This window comes from Pan troglodytes, chromosome 1 (genome assembly GCF_028858775.2).
Source record: "Pan troglodytes isolate AG18354 chromosome 1, NHGRI_mPanTro3-v2.0_pri, whole genome shotgun sequence".
Taxonomy (NCBI): Eukaryota; Metazoa; Chordata; class Mammalia; order Primates; family Hominidae; genus Pan; species Pan troglodytes.
Genome location: NC_072398.2, coordinates 210,806,381 through 210,828,788, shown reverse-complemented (window position 1 = coordinate 210,828,788; position 22,408 = coordinate 210,806,381). Strand labels below are relative to the sequence as shown.

Sequence of the window (22,408 nt, the reverse complement as noted above, 5' to 3'; positions counted from 1 at the left end):
TAGTAAAAATAAGTTTGAGGATTACTAAGGTAAACAGAGTCATACAGGTCTTTTGCTGTAGGACTTCTGGACCCTCTTATGTGCTATTGTGTTATTTTCAAGATGGCAGCCAAGAAGTATTCAGTGTTTTTCAAACTTCCTTTCATGCAATGTTTCTAGGAATCACTAACACTTATAGAGCACTTATTAAGAGCCAGGCATTGTCCTAAGATCTTTCCATTTTAAGGCAATTAATCTTTATAACAACTTATGAAGCAGGTATTATTATTATTACCTTTTGCAGAGAGGGAAACTGCAGCACAGAACGACTTAAGCCCTTGCCCAAGGTCACATAACTATCATGCTGCAGAGCAAGGATTTAAACCCAGGCAGATGGGCTTCAATCTGTGCTTTTAACGGTATCATGGAACCACCTCTCCCAACTTGAAGGCTTGGAGTTTATTAAGTCACAGTTTGGGAAATGCTATTGTACATGCATGTCTACTTAGCCTTGGAAATTTTTAACAATAGATTTTAAAACTTTTTCTTTCATTTTGGCTGATGTTTAGATACCCTGAGCAAATAGTGGCAGGCACAGATGATGGCTGGGAGGCGGCGGGGGGGGGCCAGTGTGGTTCGTTTTATTTATTTGTTTGTTTATTTATTTATACTTCAGATTGGCTTTTCTGTATGTGAGGCAAAGAAGCTACATTTCTTTTTATTGATATGCAGTAATTTACATATTTCTGGGGTACATGTGATATTTTGATGCATGCATACAATATGCAGTGATCAGATCAGTGTAACTGGAATGCATTTCTAATGCCCTGGTTGGGGACAAGAGAAAGGAGGGAAGAGGGCATAGCTGTAGGAAGGAGGGAAGAAGAGAGGGGGTAAAAGAGAAGACAAGAGGGACAGAGAAGGAAGAATGAGGGCAAGAGAGGAAGAAGGAAAGGCCCAGAGGCTGAAGAGAGGTGAGAGACTGGGCTAGGGAGAAGGAAAGTAGAGAAAGAGAGACAAGACAAGAGAACAGGAAAAGGGCCGAGGAAAGAGGGAAGTGCAGACTGCCCCAGCCTCAGCTTCAGTACTCTCAGGGCTTCTCTCCTGTCCCCTGTTCTCTGCTCTCCCAGCCAAGAGCAGCTGCAAGGAGAGGAAGTGAGGTGTGTCCTGTCAGGGCAGTGGCTCTGCAGGCTCCTGAGGGGACAGGTTTGGGGGTTGGTCCTGCCTGGGAGCCCAGGACTGTGTCTTGAGGGTCCTTCCCATCGCCTACATCCCATTTTGGCCCCGCCTCCTCTCCAGGCACTTTTCTGTGCTCTTTCCCCAGAACAAATCAGCACCTGTCACCAGCCACCAGGAGCCTCCGCTCTCTTGTTCTCCCTCTGGAACTTCAAAAAGGCTTAACATGGTTTCTCTGCAGCGGTTCCTCCCCTCTTAGGTGGCTCAGTCTGCTCCGGACTCAGCTGTGCCTCTCATCAGCCAGTCTTTAAAAAAAAAAAAAAAAAAAAAAGTGAAACATGGATCCTGCTTCTCTTTGCACAGGGAACATCAGCACCAAATTGGAGCATTGTTGGTGACAGTCCATGCTCTGGGCCCAGCCCTGGGGCTTCCTTGAGGGCATCAGGGTGATGTCATTGCACTGGCATGAGCTTAGTGGACTCCAGCCCCATTCCGGTCAGCACCCCCATCCCAGCCTCAGAACCCTCATAGCCCAAGCCCTCACTCCTAGCACCTCTAGCAGGAAATTTGGAACCAGTGTTGCCATGGCAACCATGATACCAGCAATTGTTCTTCATTATGCTTGGGGATAGAATTATATGACCTGGAATCAAAACAAAATGCAAGGCATCTAACACAGTGGAGGGAGCCATGAAGCCAGGGAGCCTCCATCTGCTCTTAGCAAAGTTACTCTCAGGCAGATTGAACAAGTTACCTGTCCTTACTGGGACTCAGTCACTGCACCTGTCAAATGGTACAGCTGTGTGCATATGAGGAGGGTTGAATAAGATTATCCCCAAGCTCTCTGAATCTGCGGATGCCTTCAGGAACCCAGTAGCAAGGTGAATGTATGAAGGGCCCCTCAACACACACCCACAGTGCTTATAAGAGGGTAAAGAAACAGTCAGAAGGTCAAAAAGGTATCATTAAAAGTTCTGATGTCGGTGTAACTTAGGTCAGTTAGTCCAAAGGAAGGCAGCCTCCCTCAATGAGCTGGTCTCTCTTAGAAACAAAAGTACCCTTCTTGGGGGTGACTGCCAGGATTCCTTGGTCCTCTTCCACTCGACCCACTCCCCAAAGCAGCCCTCCCTTTGACCCAATCATTCCCCTTCCAGAAATCTCCTGAATGCTCAGGCCTGAAACAGAAAAAGCTTGAACACAAAGAAACACATAGCAGTCTTGCTTATAACGGTGAAATTTTGGAGTCCATCCAAATGTCCAGGTATAGGGGAATGGCTAAGGAAATTAGGGCACGTATCCCCAACCAGAATACTATGACAGCCAGTAAAAATTATACTTGCCAAAAGTTGTATTCTCCAAGGACAATGCTTCTGCTCTAATGTTAACTAGGAATAACAAGAAGCCACATGGTGCCTGCTGTGGTTTTTTTAAGGGCATAGGGGAAAAAATGCTGGGTTTGGGGTAAATTGTTTTCTTCTTTGAACTCTACTTCCCTACATTTCTACAGCTAGCATGTATTATTATATTCTAGAAAAATTAGTAAGCCATTTCTAAAGGGTAGGCCTTGCCAGGAAGGCAACAGGGCTTGGCTGTTCTTGGTTCAGATCAGGACTCTGACATTCTACAGCCATGGGCTTGAGGACTTCCAACTTCTCCAAGTTGTGGTTTCCTCACATGGAGATGACAATGACACCTATGCCAGAAGGCTGCTGTGAGGATGGAATGAAACAAGGCCCCTGGAGCCCCGAGTACATGGTAGAGACCTGGCACATAGTAGGCACCCAGAAAAAGTGGCTATTGTCTGGGTTCTTAGTGGCTGTCATCTCAGACTGGAGCTGGCTCGGCTCTGGCAGCCTTTCTGAATCTTGGCCTCTGCCTCCCAGCCTGCAGAGTGTTGCCTCTCCTGTGCTCTCTCAGCCCTGTCTCCAGTCCCATCTGGAAAGCCTACCCGCTCCCCTACCAGGCCAAGCCCATCCCCAGATACCAGCCTTCCTGGATCGTGCTCAAGGAATTGCCCACGAGGTTGTTCCAGAATGCCAAGTGGAACTGGGGCTCCCCTAGCTCCGGCACAGGCTGAACCACCTCCCAGCCCCTTCCAGCATCCTTAGGGTCTGCCCCACCACATTCAAGCCAAGGGTTCTCTGATCCCAATTGCTCATAAAGAAATTCTCTAGCTCCAGGGGCTGTGCCCTTTTCGAAGCCTGTGCTACATTTTCTGGACCCTCTGGGGAAGACACCGCTGTGACCTTAGGAGAGAGGCAGCCAGGGCTGAGTCAGCCTCTGCAGCGGAGCCTGGGGGACAGGAGCGTCTTTCGATGAATCAGCCCCACCATGCCTGGTGACAGACGTGCTTTACCTCTGATCATTCCACCATTTTGGCACCTAACAAGCAGGGAGAGGCGGAGCAGAGCAGGCAAGAGAACAATGAATATTTTGTGGGAGCCGGAGGCAACTGAGGACCTCTGCGGAGTGACAGGCAGACAGAAGCAGGCAGGACGGGGGGTAAGTAAGTTTCATAGCTGGGACTTGAGACATCAGCATGGCGGGAGGGACCCTAGGAGGACCCACTTCCTTCTCTGCCTTTTCTCTCTCATTTCTTTTCTTTTTATCTTCTGTTTTCTCCCCCTCCCTTGCTTTCTTCTCTTTTTCCTTTGTTTTTTTCCTTCCTCCATGCTTTCTTCTTTCCTTTCTCTACTCATTAATTCATTTCTATTTTCTAGTGCTTCTTTTATCTATGTATTCAACTGATATTACTCCTGCTGAGTCCTGTGCTGGAGTCATTGGGACAAAAATGACACAACCCTGGTCCACACACACTGACCGTTACAGACCTCACCACTCTAACAGTATGGAGGCTCAGAGAACCCAGGATAGACCAATGCTCTGAGGGTGTCTGGGAAGGCTTCCTGGAGGCGGTGCCTGCCATGTAGAAGGAAGAGACCTTGGCCCAGCAAGCAAGGCAGGGTGAGCGTCCAGGCAGAGAACAGTGTGTGCAAAGCATGGCAGAGGAACTGGGCAGGAGTGGCCAGAGGTGAAAATGTAGCCAGATGGCAAGGGGCTGATATGCTGCTTGTTGACTTAATTCTGGACCAAGCACTTTGATAAGCATCTCCCTTTTACAGATAGGGAAACTGAGGCTTGGAGAGTAATGTAACTTGCCTAACATCACCCAGCCAGTAAGTTGCATAGCTGGGACTTGAATCCAGACCAAGGTGGCTCTAATAGCCATGATCTTGCCCCTTGACCACGATAAACCTCAGCTCAGGGGTTTGAAGAGGTGCAGACCACTGCCGACAGACAGGTGACCAGTGAAGCAGACTTCTGCAGTCTTCGGACACATGAGGCACTTCTCTGCTACCCACAGAGGCAAGGGGCACCTGTCCTATGGGTAATGCCACTGGGGAAATCTGTGGCATTGTGCTTGGCCTGTCTGGGAAATGAGCCTGAATGATTTGAAGGACAGCACTCTCTCCCGAAATCCCTGTGTATTGTTCTGACTGGGCACCTCTAGGAGCCAACTGCTGGAGGTGGTGCGTGAACCACACAGCAGCCACTTGCTCCCAGCCCTGCCCTGGGTCTCTGAGAATCACAGAGTTGCAGGCAGCGTGCCCCAGGAAGGAGCCTAGAGGCATTACCACCACAGGCCTGAGGGTGGCAGTGCTGAGTGACTTCACCCGCAGCCATCACCTCCTCATCTCTAAAGCGCAAAGATTACCCCCAGCTCCTCGTGGCTGGTGTCTCCTCTTTGCTCGACAAAAGGTGGGGGCACCCTGGGGGAGAGGGCTTTGGAGGCAGAGCCTTGAGTCCAGGTCCCAGCTGTGTGACCTCACCTCTGGGAACCTCAGTTTCCTTGTGTGTAGGACCCTGATGATAACATCTCCCTCAATACCTAATGAAAGCAAATATTTATGACACCTACTTGAAATAACACAAATTAAGCACCAACTTATCAAGTTGCACTTATTCATTTATTCAGCAAGCAAGTATCAAGTATCTATATGTGCCAGGCACTCACATGGGGGTAGCGGAGGGACACCCCAGATACCAGAAGCAACAAGGTTCCTGATTTAATGGAGCACCTATGCCGGAAGGGGAATGGAGTGACAAAGAATAAAACTGAGTACTGTAAAGGCAAGTGACTGGGAAGCTACTTGAGGCAGGGTGATGATGGAGGGCTTCTCTGAAGAGGTGATAGCAAGGAGCCAGTCAGGCAAAGACCACGGGAGGACATTCTGCAGAGGGAACAGCACGTACAAAGGCCCTGAGGCAGGAACAGGCTTGGCGTACATGAGCCTGGTGAGGTTGAAAGATGGCAGGATGGTGTGGGGAGAGTGGCAGGGGCTGAGGTTGGAATGGTGAGTCTGGCCAGCTCAGGACGGGTTCCCAGAAGGCCCAAGAAAGGAGTGTGACACATAGCAGGAGGTTAATGTCGGTAGCTGTGGGTATGATCTCCTGGTCCCATGCCCTCATTTTCTAGCTAGGGAAACTGAGTCTGGCCCATCAGACTTATCTTTTTCCTACAGGTGGGCTCCTTTCTGGCCTGTGCAACTGCCAGTCCCTCTGCTAATGGCCCAGATGCCGAGGGCCCCTGCGCCATCACAGCACAGGTCTTCAGTTCTGAATGAGATAAGTGGAGCCCCAGCCTCCACTAGGCCTGGCACAACCGCCTTTCCCAGCCATCTCCAGCCCTGCCAGTTTCACCTGCTTCAAAACTGTAAGATGGCTGGGTGTGGTGGCTCACACCTGTCATCTCAACACTTTAGGAGGCTGAGGCAGGAGGATCGCTTGAGGCCAGGAGTTTGAGACCAGCCTGGGCAACACAGCAGAAGCCTGTCTCTACAAAAAAATACAAAAATTAGCCAAGTGTGGTTGGTGCTCACCTGTAGTCCCAGCTACTTGGGAGGCTGAGATAGGAGGATCACTTGAGCCTGGGTGTTCAAGGCTGCAATGAGCTATGTTGGCACCACCACACTCCAGCCTGGGCAACATATTGAGACTCCATCTTAAACAACAACAACAAACTATAAGATGATGGCTATCAGGAGAATGACCACCTCTCTCAACACCTGCACCACCTGTAAGCTGTGCTCATGTGTGACCCCTCAGGCCCTCTCCAAGAATAGCTGGGACAACTAGGCCCTTTCTGTCAAATGCCTACAATGCTGTTACTCAGGGCTGTCCCCCAAGAACCACCGCATCCCCACGTTCAGCAGTCTCTCCTCTCTCTGTCTCTCGCTGTCTGTTATCTCCCTCTTTCTCTTCTCACTTCTCGTCTCCATTCTCAATCTCTCCTCCATCTCTTCTATTTTACCTTCTTCCTTGTCTCCACCCCACTCCTCTTCCCTCTCTCTTCTCTAGATTGACTAATTCGTTTGTTGGATGGTTGACTGAATAATTGATTTCTCTCTCTCTCGGTTCCCAACAGATTTCTAGAATGCCTAAAACTCAAGGTCAACTATCGTATTAGTCTGTTTTCACGCTGCAGATAAAGACTACCCAAGACTGGGTAATTTATAAAGAAAAAGAGGTTTAATGGACTCACAGTTCCACGTGGCTTGAGAGGCCTCACAATCACCGTGGAAGGCAAAAGGCACATCTTACATGGTGGCAGGCAGGAGAGAAATGAGAGACAAGCAAAAGGGGCTTCCTCTTATAAGACCATCAGATCTCTTGAGACTTATTCACTACCATGAGAATGGTATAGGGGAAACTGCCCCCAGAATTCAATTATCTCCCACCAGGTCCCTCCCACAACATGTGAGAATTATGGGAGCTACAATTCAAGGTGAGATTTGAGTGGGAACACAGCCATAGTGACCATATCAACGATGATCCAGTCCAGGTTTTTGGGTGGCCAGGGTCAGCCCGGGAGCTGACGTCCACAACCCCAGAAGAGGAGAGGGCTGCCAGGAAACCAGCACTGGAAAGTCCACCAAGAGAGTTTCTTTCCACAGTGCTGTAGACAAACATTGAGATGGGGGGCAGTGAGCTCAAGGTGTGTCCCCCAGCAAGCGTCTGCAGGGTGGCACCCCACCCCCATGCTGCCCCCTTACAAGCAGAACCACCAGCTTCCAGGAGTGTCCAGGGGCAACCAGGCAAAGTCAGAATCATCTTGGGAGCTTATTGAAAACACAGATCCCCAGGCCCACCAAGAATTACTAAACTGCATTTTCCAGGGCTGGAGCCCCAGCAATTAGAATTTTAATAGACAGTGGGAACTGGGGAAGCCAAAGCTGGGTGAGGGCTGGAGAGAAGGGAGTTGGCTCCCTCCTTTGTCCTTCACCAGATCACTATTGGGCATCTCCTATGTGCCAGGCAGTGTGCTCAGAGCTGGGTATACATGAATGAAGAAAAGAAACACAGTGCCCACCCCTGTGGAGCTCACTCTGCTGGGATCCTGGCCGGAACCATAATGCTCCCAGGCTCCACGTAATCCTGCTCTGTCCATTTCCCCTGCCTGCCACCTGCCCTCTTTCCCCACCCCCCAGCCCCTTGGCCCCTAATGCCAGCTGCACCAGCCTCACCTGCTTCCTTGAGTGTCCTGTGCCCTTCCTACTACCAGGCATTTTCCACACAGCTCTGTGCTTGAAACCCATCCCAACCCCACAGCTGCCCCATCTTTACCTCATTAAACTCACTCATCCACCAGAAGCATTAGGAGTGGAATGGAGAAAGGCTAGATTCTGAAGCCAGAGGGCCTGCGTTCAAACCCTCACCCTGCTGCTTATTAGCTGTATATTATTGGAAAATGTACTCAATCTTTTGGTGCCTCCGTTTCCCAATCTGTAAAATAACAAGAGTTCTTATCTCATAGGGGTAAGGATGAAATGAGTAAATATGTATGAGTGAAGCACTAGGAACAGCGCGTGGCCCTGCGGATAACAGAATATTGAAGAACTGATACCACACAGGTTACAGCCAGCTAACAAAGTTAACAACCAGTGCTGCAGCTGCAGCCCAGCCCACCCAACACCATTAGCACTCTGTAAGTGTTGTCACTGGGATGCCCAAAACCCACTGGCCAGTCCCTGTTCCACATTCTCTCAGCAGCCCTTGCTTCTTTGGGGGTAGAGCTTAAAACTCTGTGTAATTGTTTCCATTCGTGTAACTACTGGAGTCACATCTGTCTTCCCTTCTTCCCCATAAGGGCAGAAACCACATCTACTCTGTCCTCACCACTGCCACCCCCCTTCCCAGCACAATGCCTGACACTTCGTGGGAGGCCAAAAACTATTTGTTGAAAGAGCAAATAAATGAAGGAATCAAGTGTAACCCTCTTAGAGCCTGGCCATTTCGCCTCCTCCTTGAAGTCAACCTCAGCATGAGTCACATTCACAGAAACATTCATCTCATACCCAGAGATCATCAAAAGACCAGCTGAAGGCTTTTCTGCAGTCCTTGAGAGAATGCCAAAAGGTGGGGTTGCATTCATCGCTCAGGAAACAGCTCAAAATCCTTCCACTCTCGCTCTTGCCTGCTCCAGCCTCTCGGGAAAAGGGCCAGTCTGCTACTCCAAGAGAACACGCGGACTGAAGTGCTGTCCACGCGGTGTTCCGATGGGGCTCTGGAGGCCACGCCATGTGATCCCTCAGTGAGGAAAGGATTCCCTGGCCAGCCATGGGGAATATGAACTCCTGAAGATGAACAAGAGCTCTCAGCCCCCTCCCCCAGGCCCACCCAGCTGTCCTGAGGTCCCCTTGGAAGAGACCAAAAGAGAAGAAGCAACAGGGGGCCAGAGACCCCCAGGCCCCCAACCACCATATACCACATAAACCAACTGATGAGGAAAGAAGGTCCTAATACAGGCACTTCCCCTTTCATTCTTGATAAACTCAGAGTCCAAACAGCCCTCACAGAATGACTGCAATGTCAGGGAACTGAAAAAGAAGAGCTTACTCTCTCCCTTCAATAAGTTTCTTCCCTTCTCTGAGCCTCAGTTTTCTCCATCTGTAAAAGGGCTGCTAAACTTCCTTCCAGCTGGAAACCAAGATGGCGGTCTTGGCAAACCTGGCACAGCAAGAAAAATTGGCCTAGGGCACAGGCAGGAGGAGTTAGAGACAGCCAAGTCTTCCTTTGAGTCAGTCAGAAAGACAAGAAGGCTTTTTTTTTTTTTTTTTTTGAGATGGAGTCTTGCTCTGTTGCCCAGGCTGGAGTGCAGTGGTGCAATCTCGGCTCACTGCAACCTCTGCCTCCTGGGTTCAAGTGATTCTCCTGCCTCAGCCTCCCGAGTAGCTGGGATTACAGGTGCGCACCACCACACCTGGCTAATTTTTGTATTTTTAGTAGAGACGGGGTTTCGCTACGTTGGCCAGGCTGGTCTCAAACTCCTGACCTCTGGTGATCCACCCGCCTCGGCCTCCCAAAGTGCTGGGATTACAGGTGTGAGCCACCACACCCGGCCAAGAAGGCTCTTACATGACCGAAAAGCTTAGGACAGATTTTATCAAAATGTTTGTATTATAGGAATGCCTGTAGATCGAGGTCTTAACCAGAAGTGATCTTCTCTCCCATGGCCCTCAGGGTAGTTTACCTTATCTCTCGAAGACACACCTGTAGGCTGTGTTGTATTAATTATATGTCTGATCTCCTTGAGAAAGCTGTAAAGATCCCTGTGGTCAGGAAATACACTCATTTTTGTGTCCCTGGTAATGGGAGGTACCATATCCTATGTGCTAATGAACACTCATTAAATGTCTGCTGACTTGAGTTAAAAAAAAAAAAAACCACTTGCTGTGTGATGTTGAGCAAGTTTCTTAACCTCTCTGAGCTTCAGTTTTCTCATCTGTAAAACAAGAATTTAAAATGTACCTGCCTCTGGGGTCATTTAAAGGATTAGTAAAGTCACACACATAAGGGGCTTAGTTCTACATCTATCATAGATAAAGCTCTCAATAAATGTTAGTAATTAATAGTATTAATTGTGATTGTAATGAATGTGGTGATGGTGAAAATGATGGTTATGATGATGTGGTAATGCTGAACATGGAGATAATGATGGTGGCTGTGCAGATGGCAGTGGTAATCATGGCAGCGAAGCTGGTAGTAATGGTGGTGATGGTGGTGATGGTGGTGGTGACAATGATGGTGATGGGGGTGGTGGAGATAGTGATGGTGGTAATGATGGTGGTGACGGTGGTGATGGTAATGGTGATGTTGGTGGTGATGGTGGTGGTGGTGGGGGTAGTGATGGTGGTAATGATTGTGGTGATAGTGGTGATGGTAATGGTGATGTTGGTGGTGATGGTGATGGTGGTGGGGGTAGTGATGGTAATGATTGTGGTGATGTTGGTGGTGATGGTGGTGGTGGTGGGGTTAGTGATGGTGGCAATGATTGTGGTGATGGTGGTGGTGATGATGGTGTTGGTGGTAGTGATAGTGGTGGTTGTGGAGGTAGTGATGGTGGTAATGATTGTAGTGATGGTGGTGATGGTTCTGGTGATGATGATGGTGATGGTAGTGGTGGTGGTGGGGGTAGTGATGGTGGTAATGATTGTGGTGGTGGTGGTGGTGATGGTGGTGTTGGTGGGGTTAGTGATGGTGGTAATGATTGTGGTGATGGTGGTGGTGATGATGGTGTTGGTGGTAGTGATAGTGGTGGTGGTGGAGGTAGTGATGGTGGTAATGATTGTAGTGATGGTGGTGATGGTGGTGGTGATGTTGATGATGGTGGTGGCGATGGTGGTGGTGGAGGTAGTGATGGTGGTAATGATTGTTGTGATGGTGATGGTGGGGGTAGTGATGGTGGTAATGATTGTGGTGATGGTGGTTCTGGAGATGATGGTGGTGATGGTGGTGGTAGTGGTGGTGGTAATGGTGGTAATGATTGTGGTGGTGGTGGTGGTTACAGTGGTGATGATGGTGGTGGTTACAGTCATGATGGTAGTGATGGTGGTGATGACAGTGGTGGTGGTGATGATAGTGGTAGTGGTGATGGTGGCTATGGCCATGTGATGGTGGTAATGCTGGTAATGGTGTCAGTGATGAAGACAGTGATGTGATGTTGATAGCCTTGACTAGGTCAGCTCAGGTTAACCCAGAATCAGGTCCCACACTGGCTCCTTGGGTCCAGCCAATAGTTGGCCACGCAGGCACTTGGAACCCTGACAAGGCCTTCTGGCCTCAGTACTGCTGTTGAGGCGGAAGCAGAAAGCAGACACCCACACTCAATAAGAGGTTGGGATGTTTCATATGGCATGTTCTGCCAACAAAAGGTGAATGTAATAATTTTGAAAGGAATATTTGTGCACTGGAGCTGAGGAACAGCCATTTAATACAGTGCTCGGCAGGGGAGGAGAGGCACGTGGGCAATAATAAATATGTATCCATTACACCCAGGAGGGCGGCTGATGTTCGTGTGGATCAGAGGCTGGATGCTGTTTGTTTGGGAAGGGATTGCCTGCAGAAATAAACCACAAGCCTTTATTGGGAACCTACTGTGTGCAGGTCTGCTTCTGTGAAGGGCACGGCTAAGCATGAAACCCAGCTGTAACCTCTGAAAAGCTAAACGCAGGGAAGGGAAGACAAAATATATACAATAAAAACTCTGGCACCTGTCCATTCATTCAATAAATGCACACTAAATACCTAGTCTGTATCAGCCCTGTGGTAGGCACTGGGAATACTGAAACAAAAGAAAGACTCCGTCCTCAGGGAGCTCCCAGCCTGGAGGGGAAGACAAATGAGTAAATAAATATGCACCTAACAGTGGGCTGCATGCCACCTGGGTCCATCACCCATCCAGGGCTCACAGTCTGCCAGGCATCGTCTCACTCATCTCATTATGTTAGTCTCATAACACATTATGTTAGCCTATAAAGTTGGTGCCATTATGATAGCCACTTTACAGAGCAGCAAACTGAGACCCAGAGAGGTTAAGTAATTTGCTACAGATCACTGAGCTCCTAAGTGGAAGAGTCAGGATTTGAACCCGGCCCTGGGAGACTCTTAGGCACCCTGCTGGTTCATGAGAGGGAGGGTTCAACTCTGCCCAGAGGATCAGGGGGGAGGGTTCACAGAGGAGATCCCTGAGCTGGTCACAGAGGACAAGAAGGGGTGTGCTGGAGGCTGGGATGTGGAGGGTGGGCAAGGCTTGGGCAGAACAAGACTTTCTAAGAGGGGCAGCAGCAGAAGCAGTGGTGTAGAGGTGAGAAAGCCTTTGGCACTCCCACCGGACAGTGAGAAGACCAAAGTGGCTGCAGCTGAAAGGTGAACGAGGCATTGAAGCTGCTAAATTAGGAGTGGGAGCCAGGTGCAGACAACTAGACTGAGAAAGCTCAGCTCTGAGCTTCCGCTAGACCGGCAGTGCATAAACCAAGTAGACTCTCTGCCCTCCAGCTCCCTGGCCCTGAAGAAAGCCAAATCCTTCCTGGGCCCCAGATTAGAACTCCACTTTCAGATAGGACAGGTGTGGTGAAAAGAACATGAGCTTTAGACATAGGCAGGCCTGGGTTAAAATTCCACCCCCGACCCATACTACCTGTGCAATTGGGACAATTTATCTAACCTCTCTGAGCCTCAGTGTTCTCATCTGTAAAACGGGCTCAATAATACATACCTTACTTTTGTGAGAATTAAACAGTGTAATGCTAGTAAAAGAGAAAAGGCTCACCTAAGGTCTGGCATCCAGTAGATGTTCGTTAAAAATAGGTCGCTTTTTCCTTTCTCCTGCCTTCCCTTCTGGTTTTCCCAGTTCCTATACAGCATGCAAATCATAATGCACATTACTCCTGGAACAAGCCTGAGAATCCTTTGTGGGTGCTGTCTTGGAATTCAGAAAATACAATTCCCATATAGGGAGGATGCAAGTTTAATACAAATAGTAAAGGAAGGTGCTCTTTGCATTCCCCAATGTTCTGCTTACTCTTAGATTAGAAATAAGTCTAAAACACTAATCTACAGACAGATGAGGCCAGGTGCTTCTGTAAGGTGCAGGATGCAGGGAGCCCCCCTTCCTGTGGCTGGGGGACTGGGGGTGGAAGGACACAGCACCCCTATCTGCCTCTTCCCTTCTGCCCAACTACCACTAGGATGCTTGAATGGAAATGCAAATTTAACCATATTCAATTCCTTTCTTCACCCCCAAACCTGGATTCCCCCAGCCCCACGTTCACCACTTCAGTCAATGGCTCATCTTCCCGTCCAGAAGTCTAGCGGTCATTGTCAACACCTCCTCACACCCCTGTCCTCCATCTACCACTAAGCCTTGCTTATGTCACTGCCTGATGATCTCAGGTCACTTTCGTGACCCTAACTCAAGCCCTTGCCTTGTGTCACCTGGACAACCCCCACAGCCTCCCGATTGGTGTTCTCATTTCTGCTCCACCCCTTCTCCACACGCTGTTAATGTCACTTCCTCACCTTGTGGTTCCCACTGCTCTCAGAATAGAGGCACCACTGTCTTAAAGACAATCTTCCGTAATGGGCCAGAAAAGTCCTGAGGAGTCGGCCCCACCTTCCTGCGTATTCTCACGTCACACCCTTCTCCACTCAGTCACACTGCCTTCCTCTCCCTCTGCACACTCATCCTGCTCCTTCCCACCCCAGGGCCGTTGCACATACTGTTCCTTCTAAGCGGAAAGCTCTTCTTGGCCCTATTTGTCTATATAACATCTCAGTGGAAGGACGCTTTCTCTAGGAAGTCATCCATGACCTTCCAGACCAATTCTGAGCTTCCATGTAGCACCACATATGTCTCTGGGTAGCACTTATCAAGACCGTAATTGTACATTGATTGATGTGGTCATTTGATTAAAGCCAGTCTCCCTGAAACCCCCAGAGGGCAGGGAACATGGCTAGTTTCACTCCTTCTAGAACCAAGGGCCTGGTACATTGTAAGCACACAATGAATAGAATCAGATGAATGAATAAAGGAGGGAAGGAATGAATGAAGTGATGCTTCTGTACCCTCCTCCCCCGATCTTCAGTAAAACCTAGACTCATACAAAGGCAGACGGAGACACTAAAAGTGACCTTCCCATGTCACACAGCAAGTATAATTGAACTAGACCCAGAGCAATCCAGGCTTCCTTACTGGAATGGCTTTCCCAGACCTGCTGACTTGGGGTCTAAGTTCCACAGTGGGGAGGGGTGCAGGAAGGAGTGAGTTGGAGGAGCATCAAGGGCCAAAGGAGGGAAGAGTTTTATAGCTCCTGGTCTCTGCGCACCTGGGCTCTAATCCAGGCTGCAAAGCACCCTGGCGAGAAAAATGTGTTTTCTGCATGTTATGCTGGGCCCCGCCGACACCATATGCAAATGTATGCAAATTATGTGCAAACACAGTCTCTGGTTTAGATGAGAAAAACCAAAAGCCTGGTACCAGGGGAGCCATCTAAGACTAAACCAAGCTGGCAGGCCCTCCTGGCCCGCAAAGCTCTGACGCAGCCCTGCTGGCTACACAACTAAAATGGGGTGCAGGTGTAAGCAAGTGGGAACAACTCCCCCAGAGAATCCCCCACCTTCTGCCCTCCAGAAACACAGACCATCAACCCCAGGGGACTTGGCTGCTGTGAACTTTGGGCTATTTTTCCTGAAGTGGGCTTACTCCCCAGGCCATCCTCAGCACAGCTGTAAAAGGGTGTGCTCTGGGGGCCACTCTGCAGCCCCCACAGAAATGTCTCCATCAGTAGTGACTTTGCATGACCTCACTCTTTGGTCTGTGTCTGAATCGCCTGGGATGCACACTCAAAAACAGATTCCGTGGTCACCTTCAGAGGTGGAACTTGCAGGTCCGGGAAAGCCTTCCCCTTCTTGGCTGACGGACTCCTGTTTCTCCCTCCTGGAGATGCAGATCTAAATGCCCTGTGAAGCGCATCCTCAGGCCCCCTCACTCTCTCCAAGTACCATGGGCCTCCTGCCTTCCTTGGTGATCCCACAGCCCTGGATACCCCCAGTCACAACACTGGGCCTACTGGGGGCAGGAGTTTGTATAAGGGTTTGTCTCTCCCACTGCACTGGAAAGGCTCGGAGGTACATGACCAATAGGAAGGGTTTTGTGAGTGAATGAATGAATCAGCAAACCAATGAATGAATGTGAGTGAAAGGGAAGCAAGGAGAGAATGCATGTAGCATCAATGATCTCTTCAGGAAAATTCCAGAGGGTCTGAGAATGCTAGTAAGGCACAGACAGCATGGGCTGGGCAGATCTGGCCTCCTGCTCCCAGGTGCCTCAAGGGCCAGCCCTGCCTTGGCTGACATCTTCCCTGGCTCCTGTTCCCCCTGCCCCCCACCTCCCAGCATCAGCCTAATCGGCTGTCAGCACCGAAAAGAGCTGTTCCTTGAAACCTCACAGCCCATGATTAGATCTATGGCAGCTTCCTAAGCCGCTCAGTGGTTCCCATGGCAACCCGGCTGGTACCAGACTGGCAGCGGGCCACCTGGAGGAGATGGGGGGAGGAGGGGAGGAGGGGCAGACAGGTGTGGGGTGGCTGCCCGAGGCAGGGCTGAGGGGGAGGAGGAAGGGAGAGGCAGAGAGGATAGAGAAACTCAGAGAACCCTGGAGAGAGAAGAACAGGAGTTACAGGGACACTGACATGAGTGGGGGGCTGCAGGGGCTGGGAGAGATGGAGAGAGGTCAGATGGAGGAAATTCAAGGAGGCTGGGAACTTGGGAGACGGGGAGAAGGTGGGAACTTGAAATGGGGCAATACGGGGATGATGGGAGTGGAGGGAGGGGTCTAGAGAGCCATGGGAAACTGGGCAAGAGGTAGGGCAGACCAAGACCAAGGGGGATGAGGGCAGAAGGCAGAGAGGGCCTGGTCAGGCTGCAACTGAAGCAGGAAGCCAGAGGCCTGCAAGTTGGGGAAACTAAGGCAGAAAATGGCCTCTGACCCTGCCCCACACGACACACAAATCAGGAAAGGAGGCGGACAGAATCACTGCCCACGAAGCCTCCAACCTCAGCCCATGTCCAGGCTTGGTGCCTTGGCATCACCGTGATAGAGCCTGGCAGAGGACTGTCTTTTTTGACACTCTAAAGGCCAAGGAGCCTCAACAAAAAGCCCCTACATGACTAAGGTGCCTCCGATCATGATGAGATTGGACTCCAGGAGGAAGCTCTGCCACCCCTCCCAAGCAAATAGTGACGCTGACAAAGAAACGAAATGGTACCTTCAATGTGCAGGGTCAGCCTACAGATGCCTGCCCCAGAGAACCGACTGTCGAGGCCTGGGAGATATGGTTTGGGGTTGCCTTGTTGGGAAAAGGCAGCCAATAAGAGGTGACAGACTGGAGATTAGGAATCCCAGCACTGCTTCAACTCACTGATGGCCTTGGACTCACTTGCAGTCACTCCTTTGTTTAAGTCAGATGAGGTACCTGGCAGGAGCTGTCCATGTGCAACTGCCAGGAGCCCAACTCAGAGTGGCTGAAGCCAAAGGGAAAAGAATTTGCTCACGAAATTGACAAGTCCAGCCATGGATCCAGGAGCTCCAAAAATGTCCTCAGGGACCCCTTGCCTCTTGACTTCCTTCTTGGTCATTTTATTCTCTGGTGAGCTTTCCCCCTGAGGAGGCATGCGGTCACCAGCAGCTCCAGGCTTATACCCTACCCCAGTAGAAGGAGCCACTTTGTTCCTAATGGTACCAGGAAAAGTCCTAGGACTGCTCATTGGGCAGGGTTGGGTCTCATGCTCATCCCTGCAGAGTGACAGTGACAGTGAGCCCTCCTGCAACAAGTCACGTGCCAGGGACTTCTCTAGGAACATGTATGTCTTAACCCACTTAATCCTTAAAAAGGTCAGGACTACTGCTATTTACATTTCATGGATGAGGAGATTGAAGCACAGAAAGCTTATATAACTTGTCCATAGCTAATGAGTGGTGCAGCTAGAATTCCAACCCAACCCAGATGGTGTGGCTTCATGGTCCAGGCTCTCAAGTACACAAGGGTCACATGGAGGGCTTGTGAAAGCACAGAGTCCTGGGTCCCAGCTCCGAAGCTTCTGATTCTGGAGCTCAGGGGTGGGACCTAGGAATTCGATGCTATCTGCAGACCATGCTTTGAGTGACACTGAACTACCCTCAGGTGCTTCTCATGAGCAGCTACTTGCTTCAGCTGCTTGCGCCAATCACAGTGACTCTGATTTGCCACACCTGGGTCCCATGGCCAACCAGGTATGGGGGAGGTGGGGAATCAATACCTAAGCCATATGGCCCAAAAATGAGGGAGGGTGGATGTAAAGGAAGAAAACGTGTTCTGTAATCAGAAGGGATGCTTGAGCAACTTGGCACCCTCACTGTGCTTTGATTTCCTTATCTATGATATGAGGATATTAATAGTACTTCCTCATAGGATTGTTGTGAAGATGAAATTAGTGGATACTTGTGAAGCACTTACAGTTGTCCCTGGAACATAGTAAGTACCCAATAAAAATTGGATACTCACTTAATGTACATTAGCATGAACACACACATATACAAGAACACAAAGGCACCCAGCCACTCACTTGCAAACACACACGTGAGGACGCAAACATATGCAGGACACACACAACACAACTTTGGGCATGTGGTCATGTGCAAAATCTCAAACACATATAACGACCCACCTGTGAACACACAAATGGTTACTCGCTCAAAAGCCTTGGAACACACAGTAAGCTGGCCCGAGTTTGTTCTCCCAGATCCTCTGAGTCCACTGCCACTCTCTGCTCCCCCGAATAGGCTCTCTTTGATGAATATCAGGAGCAGGAGCAGGAGCAGGGCTGGAGCAGGGCAGCCTCCTGCCTAAGAGCCAGACCAGATGTTTAAATCAGACAGTTAGGTTTAGGATTGTTTCCACCAATTACTGGTTGACTTTCAGTGAGTTAACTTCTCTGAGCCTGTTTCCACCTTCAAAAAATGAGGATGATGAAGTACCCACTCCTTGTGGTTGTGAGAATTCATAGGGTAAATTCATTTGTGCCTTGGAGCTATAGAAAGTGCTCAGCGAGAGTTAGCTGTGCCTATTGTTTTATTATGACAATCATCTCTGGTTTCTGGAGTGGCCTCCTGATGTGGGCAGGAATCAATGCATGTTTAGAAAAATGGCCAGGATTGGGTCAACCCTCAAAGCTACCACAGAACCAGGTCCCCACCTACCACCGAAGCAGTGGAGGCCGCAGCAGCACTGAGTGACTGCCACCGTACCAGAGCTGCAGCGCGCACAGCGGGCCCGAGAGCTGTTGACAGCTTTCTGCAAGCACTCACCATCTCCCTCTGCAGCTACGAATGGCGGGGTGGTGTTTGTAAATTACAGCAATATGTAATTTTTATTCAGTGATTTGTGTAAACTTATAGGATCCATAGCGGGTGTGGGCAGACTTGATTTGCATTGCCAAATGGCCTTCTCTGTGGGCAGGAAACAGGCAGCCTGGCTTGGTAGGTCTGCCTGAAGTCATCAACGACAGCTCCACATTCAAGGACGGTAGGTGTTAGGAACAAGGTGGCATGCAGGACAGCTCTCCAAAGCCCTCCCAAAGCCAGGCTCCAGCTCCTGCAGACCCCTCCTGCCACCCCTTTCCACCCTCCCCGGCACTTGAGCCAAGTGGTTAAGAACCCAGGCTTTGGAACCAAACACACCAGATTCAAATCCTAGCTCTACTACCTCCTCCCCTCATGGCCTTGGGTGAGTCACATCAGCTCCTGGGTCCTCAGTGCATCCTTGGGGAAGCAGAGCAAATAAAAGAGGCTGCCTCGGCTGGGTGCGGTGGCTCACACCTGTAATCCCAGCACTTTGGGAGGCCAAGGCAGGCAGATCATGAGGTCAGGAGATCGAGACCATCCTAGCCAACATGGTGAAACCCCATCTCTACTAAAAATACAAAAATTGGCTAGGTGTGGTGGCACACGCCTGTAATCCCAGCTACTCCAGAGGCTGAGGCAGGAGAATGGCTTGAACCTGGGAGGTGGAGATTGCAATGAGCCGAGATCACACCACTGCACTCCAGCCTGGCATCAGAGTGAGACTCTGTCTCAAAAAAAAAGAGCCTGCCTCATAGGGTGATTGGAGAACAGAGAGATAAACATACACTGTATATGCACGGACATATACAAGGGCTCAGGATACAGTAGCTAGGATCCTGACCAATCTTGGCTCCTCAGTGGGTACTGCCCTCTCTTCACCCCTTCTTCCCAGAAACAATCACCAAGTCTTGGCCCCAAGACACCATCACCCATTGGCACCTGCAAGCTTCACTTGGCATAGACCTCAGGAAACAACAGCAGCAGTGTATAAACTATGAGAGGTATGACTCACTTTTGCGTTTTTAAAACACTTTGAGCCCTAAACCGAGATCCATGAGGACAGAGCATTTGTCCTATCTACTGTTGTACCTTAGCTTCTAGAACAATGCCTGGCACATAGTAGGCACTCAATAAATATTTGTTGATATATTTACCCACTCATTCATTCTATAAACATTACTGAGCATCTCCTATGATCCAGACGCTGTGAGCACAGAGAGAAATCAAGCATGGCAGTGGGAGGGAGGTGCCAGAGGCGAGGCTGAGATGAAAGGTGGAGACTTCTCCAGGAGGCCTGGCCCCCTCACTGCCCCAGGCTTGACTTTAACCCTGAAGAGCTACTTGAAATCTCTATGCAAAGGAAGAGGCATTTGAAAGTCACTGCCTCCCACATTATGTAGTCATTCAAAAAGTTTTTGTTACCCAGCCCTAAACCCAACAAGGATGCCAGAGAGCCTAACTAGGTACTCTCTTCTTTGGGAACTTTTGGCTTTTGAGTACAGCCCATTCAGATCATTCCATCTGCTCCCTGCACCTTAGAGTTAGCATAAACTGGGTTAATAAGTACCTAATCTAGGTGTTTTGCTCATGAGAGTAGCTGTGTCCCATCTGTTCCCCAACTCTCTCCAAAACTGGCATGATGGCACTGAGAGGTGACTTCTTGAAGTGCCCAGGCCCCACTTATTCAGCCTGCTTAAGTTCTAGTGAGCTTCCAGCAGGCACTTGGGCCGTTCATATAAGTTAACCTCCTCTCCTTGGCAGCTGTCACGAAAGATAGTTTTCAGTCTAACATCTTGAGGCTGCCATTCAACGACCACGTACAATCAGACTCCAACCTCACATAGATGGATGGGATGGACGGATGACTGGATAGGTAGGTGGACGGATAGACAAATAAACTGTTGACTCTATCTCTCCCTCTCCCATCTCAATGGGTCTGCCCCTCTGGGCATGAAAACCTGCACAATCTGCCCCCACCCCTGGATGGATGGGCAGATGGGTAGATGGGTGAATGGGTAGGGATGGGTGGGTGAGTGGATGGATAGATGGGTTGATGGGTCAGTGGATGAACTGTTGACTCCCAGATCTCTTCTTTCTTCTTGGTGAGCCTACCCCTTTGAGCATGAAAACGTATGCACCACTGTCTTGAGGGTTCCCTACAGGTTACTTATCCAGAACCCCAGAAGGTAAGCCTCCAACATTTCCCCATTCTTGGGGAATGTCCAGTCCATAACAGCTAGTGAAATAAGTGATGTAACACAGAAAAACATTCATTCACTCATTCATTCTTTCTTTCTTTCAACAAACATGTATTGAGGACTTACTATGTGCCAGGCACTCTGTTAGGCATGGAGTGATAAACCAACCACTTAGTGGCTTCAGGAACCTGAACAGGATCAGCAGTAAAAACAAAATGCCTGCATTCCTCCACATTCTCATATACACAGGTTTGGATTTATACATTTATCCAAATGCTTAAACCCCCTTCCCCTTCTCCCATCCCTCTTAGAATTTCCCCCAACCCAACCCCAGGGATGGTATCTCCCTTAGGGTTGTTTATACTATCTTCTTCCAGGCCTAAATTAAGCTTGTACACTCATTGCCTCCTATTACTATTATCCCATGTGCAGCGGTGGATGTGCTGTGCTGAGCTGCTTTGCTCTTATGGTAATAACCCTAATACCAAGGGCATGCCAACCATAGTATGCTTCTCTAATCAAAACCTTGCAAACAATCAAACATTTACTTTCTTGTTTCATCCTACAGATGCCAAATTATATTCAACTGATCTATCTCTTTTTACTTTCTAACCAAGCCTTGTTTCTCTTGGCTTAGCTCTACTTATTTTGTTAAACACTGTAGAGAACCAAGTTCTCTTGGTTCTGAACCAAGAGACGTTCCATAACCATCTGGTTCTGAACCAAGATGGAGTAGATGCATGTCTCCCTATTCCTCATGCTAAGTACAGCTAAAAATCTTGGACATTGCATCTAAAACAAGCAAAGTAGACTCTGAAAGGTGGAGAGAAGAAGGAAGACTGGCTAGGAACTTCTGAAGCTAAGGGATGACACAGTGGTGAGTTCCTTGAGTTCTCTGATTATTTCATAGATCTCAGGCTGAATGCTGGAGAAGCCAGCAATCTGGAAATGCCACTGGGAGCAGATTTAAAAGCCCCAAGGAAATCTTGTTGTCCCTAGTCAAAGGACCAGAAAGAGCAAGAACCTAGTACACAGAAAACTTCTAAATGATTACCACTCCACCCTAGCCAAACATCAAAGGGAAGTAATGTGGCCCAATCTAAAACCCCTTCAGCAAAGGCCAAGTAGAGAGCCTAGGCCTCTACCCCCACCAAAGTGGTATCAGAGAAGACTCAATGGAGAGCCAGGACTTTCATACCTGCCAGGTAGTAGTACCCCCTCTCTCACCCCAATCCTGGAGTCAGTGAAGGCCACATTAGAATTGTGGACTTCCACCCCTGCCCATTGGTAATGAGGCACCCCCTACCCTCCCTACTGGTGTGGTATTAGAGGAGACTGAGTGGAAACCATAACCTTTCCTACCATCTCATAGTCATGAAGCCTTCTCCAGCTCCAGTATCAGTGGAGACTATGTGGGGAGCAATCATGAGGTACCCCTTCCCTCCCAGCTGGGGCTGTGTCAATGGAGATCTAGTGAAGAGCCTGAAATCCCACCTCTTCCCAACAGTAGCAAGCCATGTCTCTCACTTGGGGTGTCAAATGAGGATGAGCGGGGAACCTGAGCTCTCATTTGCCTGGCAGTAATGAGAAGTAATTTCCCTTCCCCCACGGGCATGGTGTCAGATTTAAACAAGATGTAGAATCTCATAACACCCAAAATGTTCAAGATATAACTGAAAATCATTCATCATACCAAAAACCAGGAAGATCTCAATTTGAATGAGAAAAAACAATCAACAGATGCCAACACTGAGAAGACACAGATGTTGGAATTATCTGACAAATTTTAAAGCAGTCATCATTTAAAAAAAAATCATTGAACAAGCAATTCCAAAAC

At 49.3% G+C, this 22,408-nt stretch overlaps 1 protein-coding gene across 17 annotated transcripts in view; it reads right to left on the bottom strand.

The window, feature by feature from the left end:
• Positions 1-423: 423 nt before the first annotated feature.
• The window catches only part of LOC104006591 (uncharacterized), a 107,259-nt gene continuing 85,274 nt past the window's right edge, over positions 424-22,408 (bottom strand). For 8 of the 17 annotated variants that reach the window (XR_010147917.1, XR_010147916.1, XR_008546914.2 and 5 more), the window contains 3 exons: positions 17,698-17,875; positions 12,764-12,847; positions 424-1,460 (listed from right to left, as the gene is read on the bottom strand). Coding sequence is in view for 2 of the 17 variants with exons in the window: in XM_054680271.1 (XP_054536246.1) it covers positions 10,113-11,102 (990 nt within the window). In the remaining 15 variants the exon portion in view is untranslated. The other 9 variants (XR_010147922.1, XR_010147919.1, XR_010147920.1 and 6 more) reach the window with 6 other exon arrangements.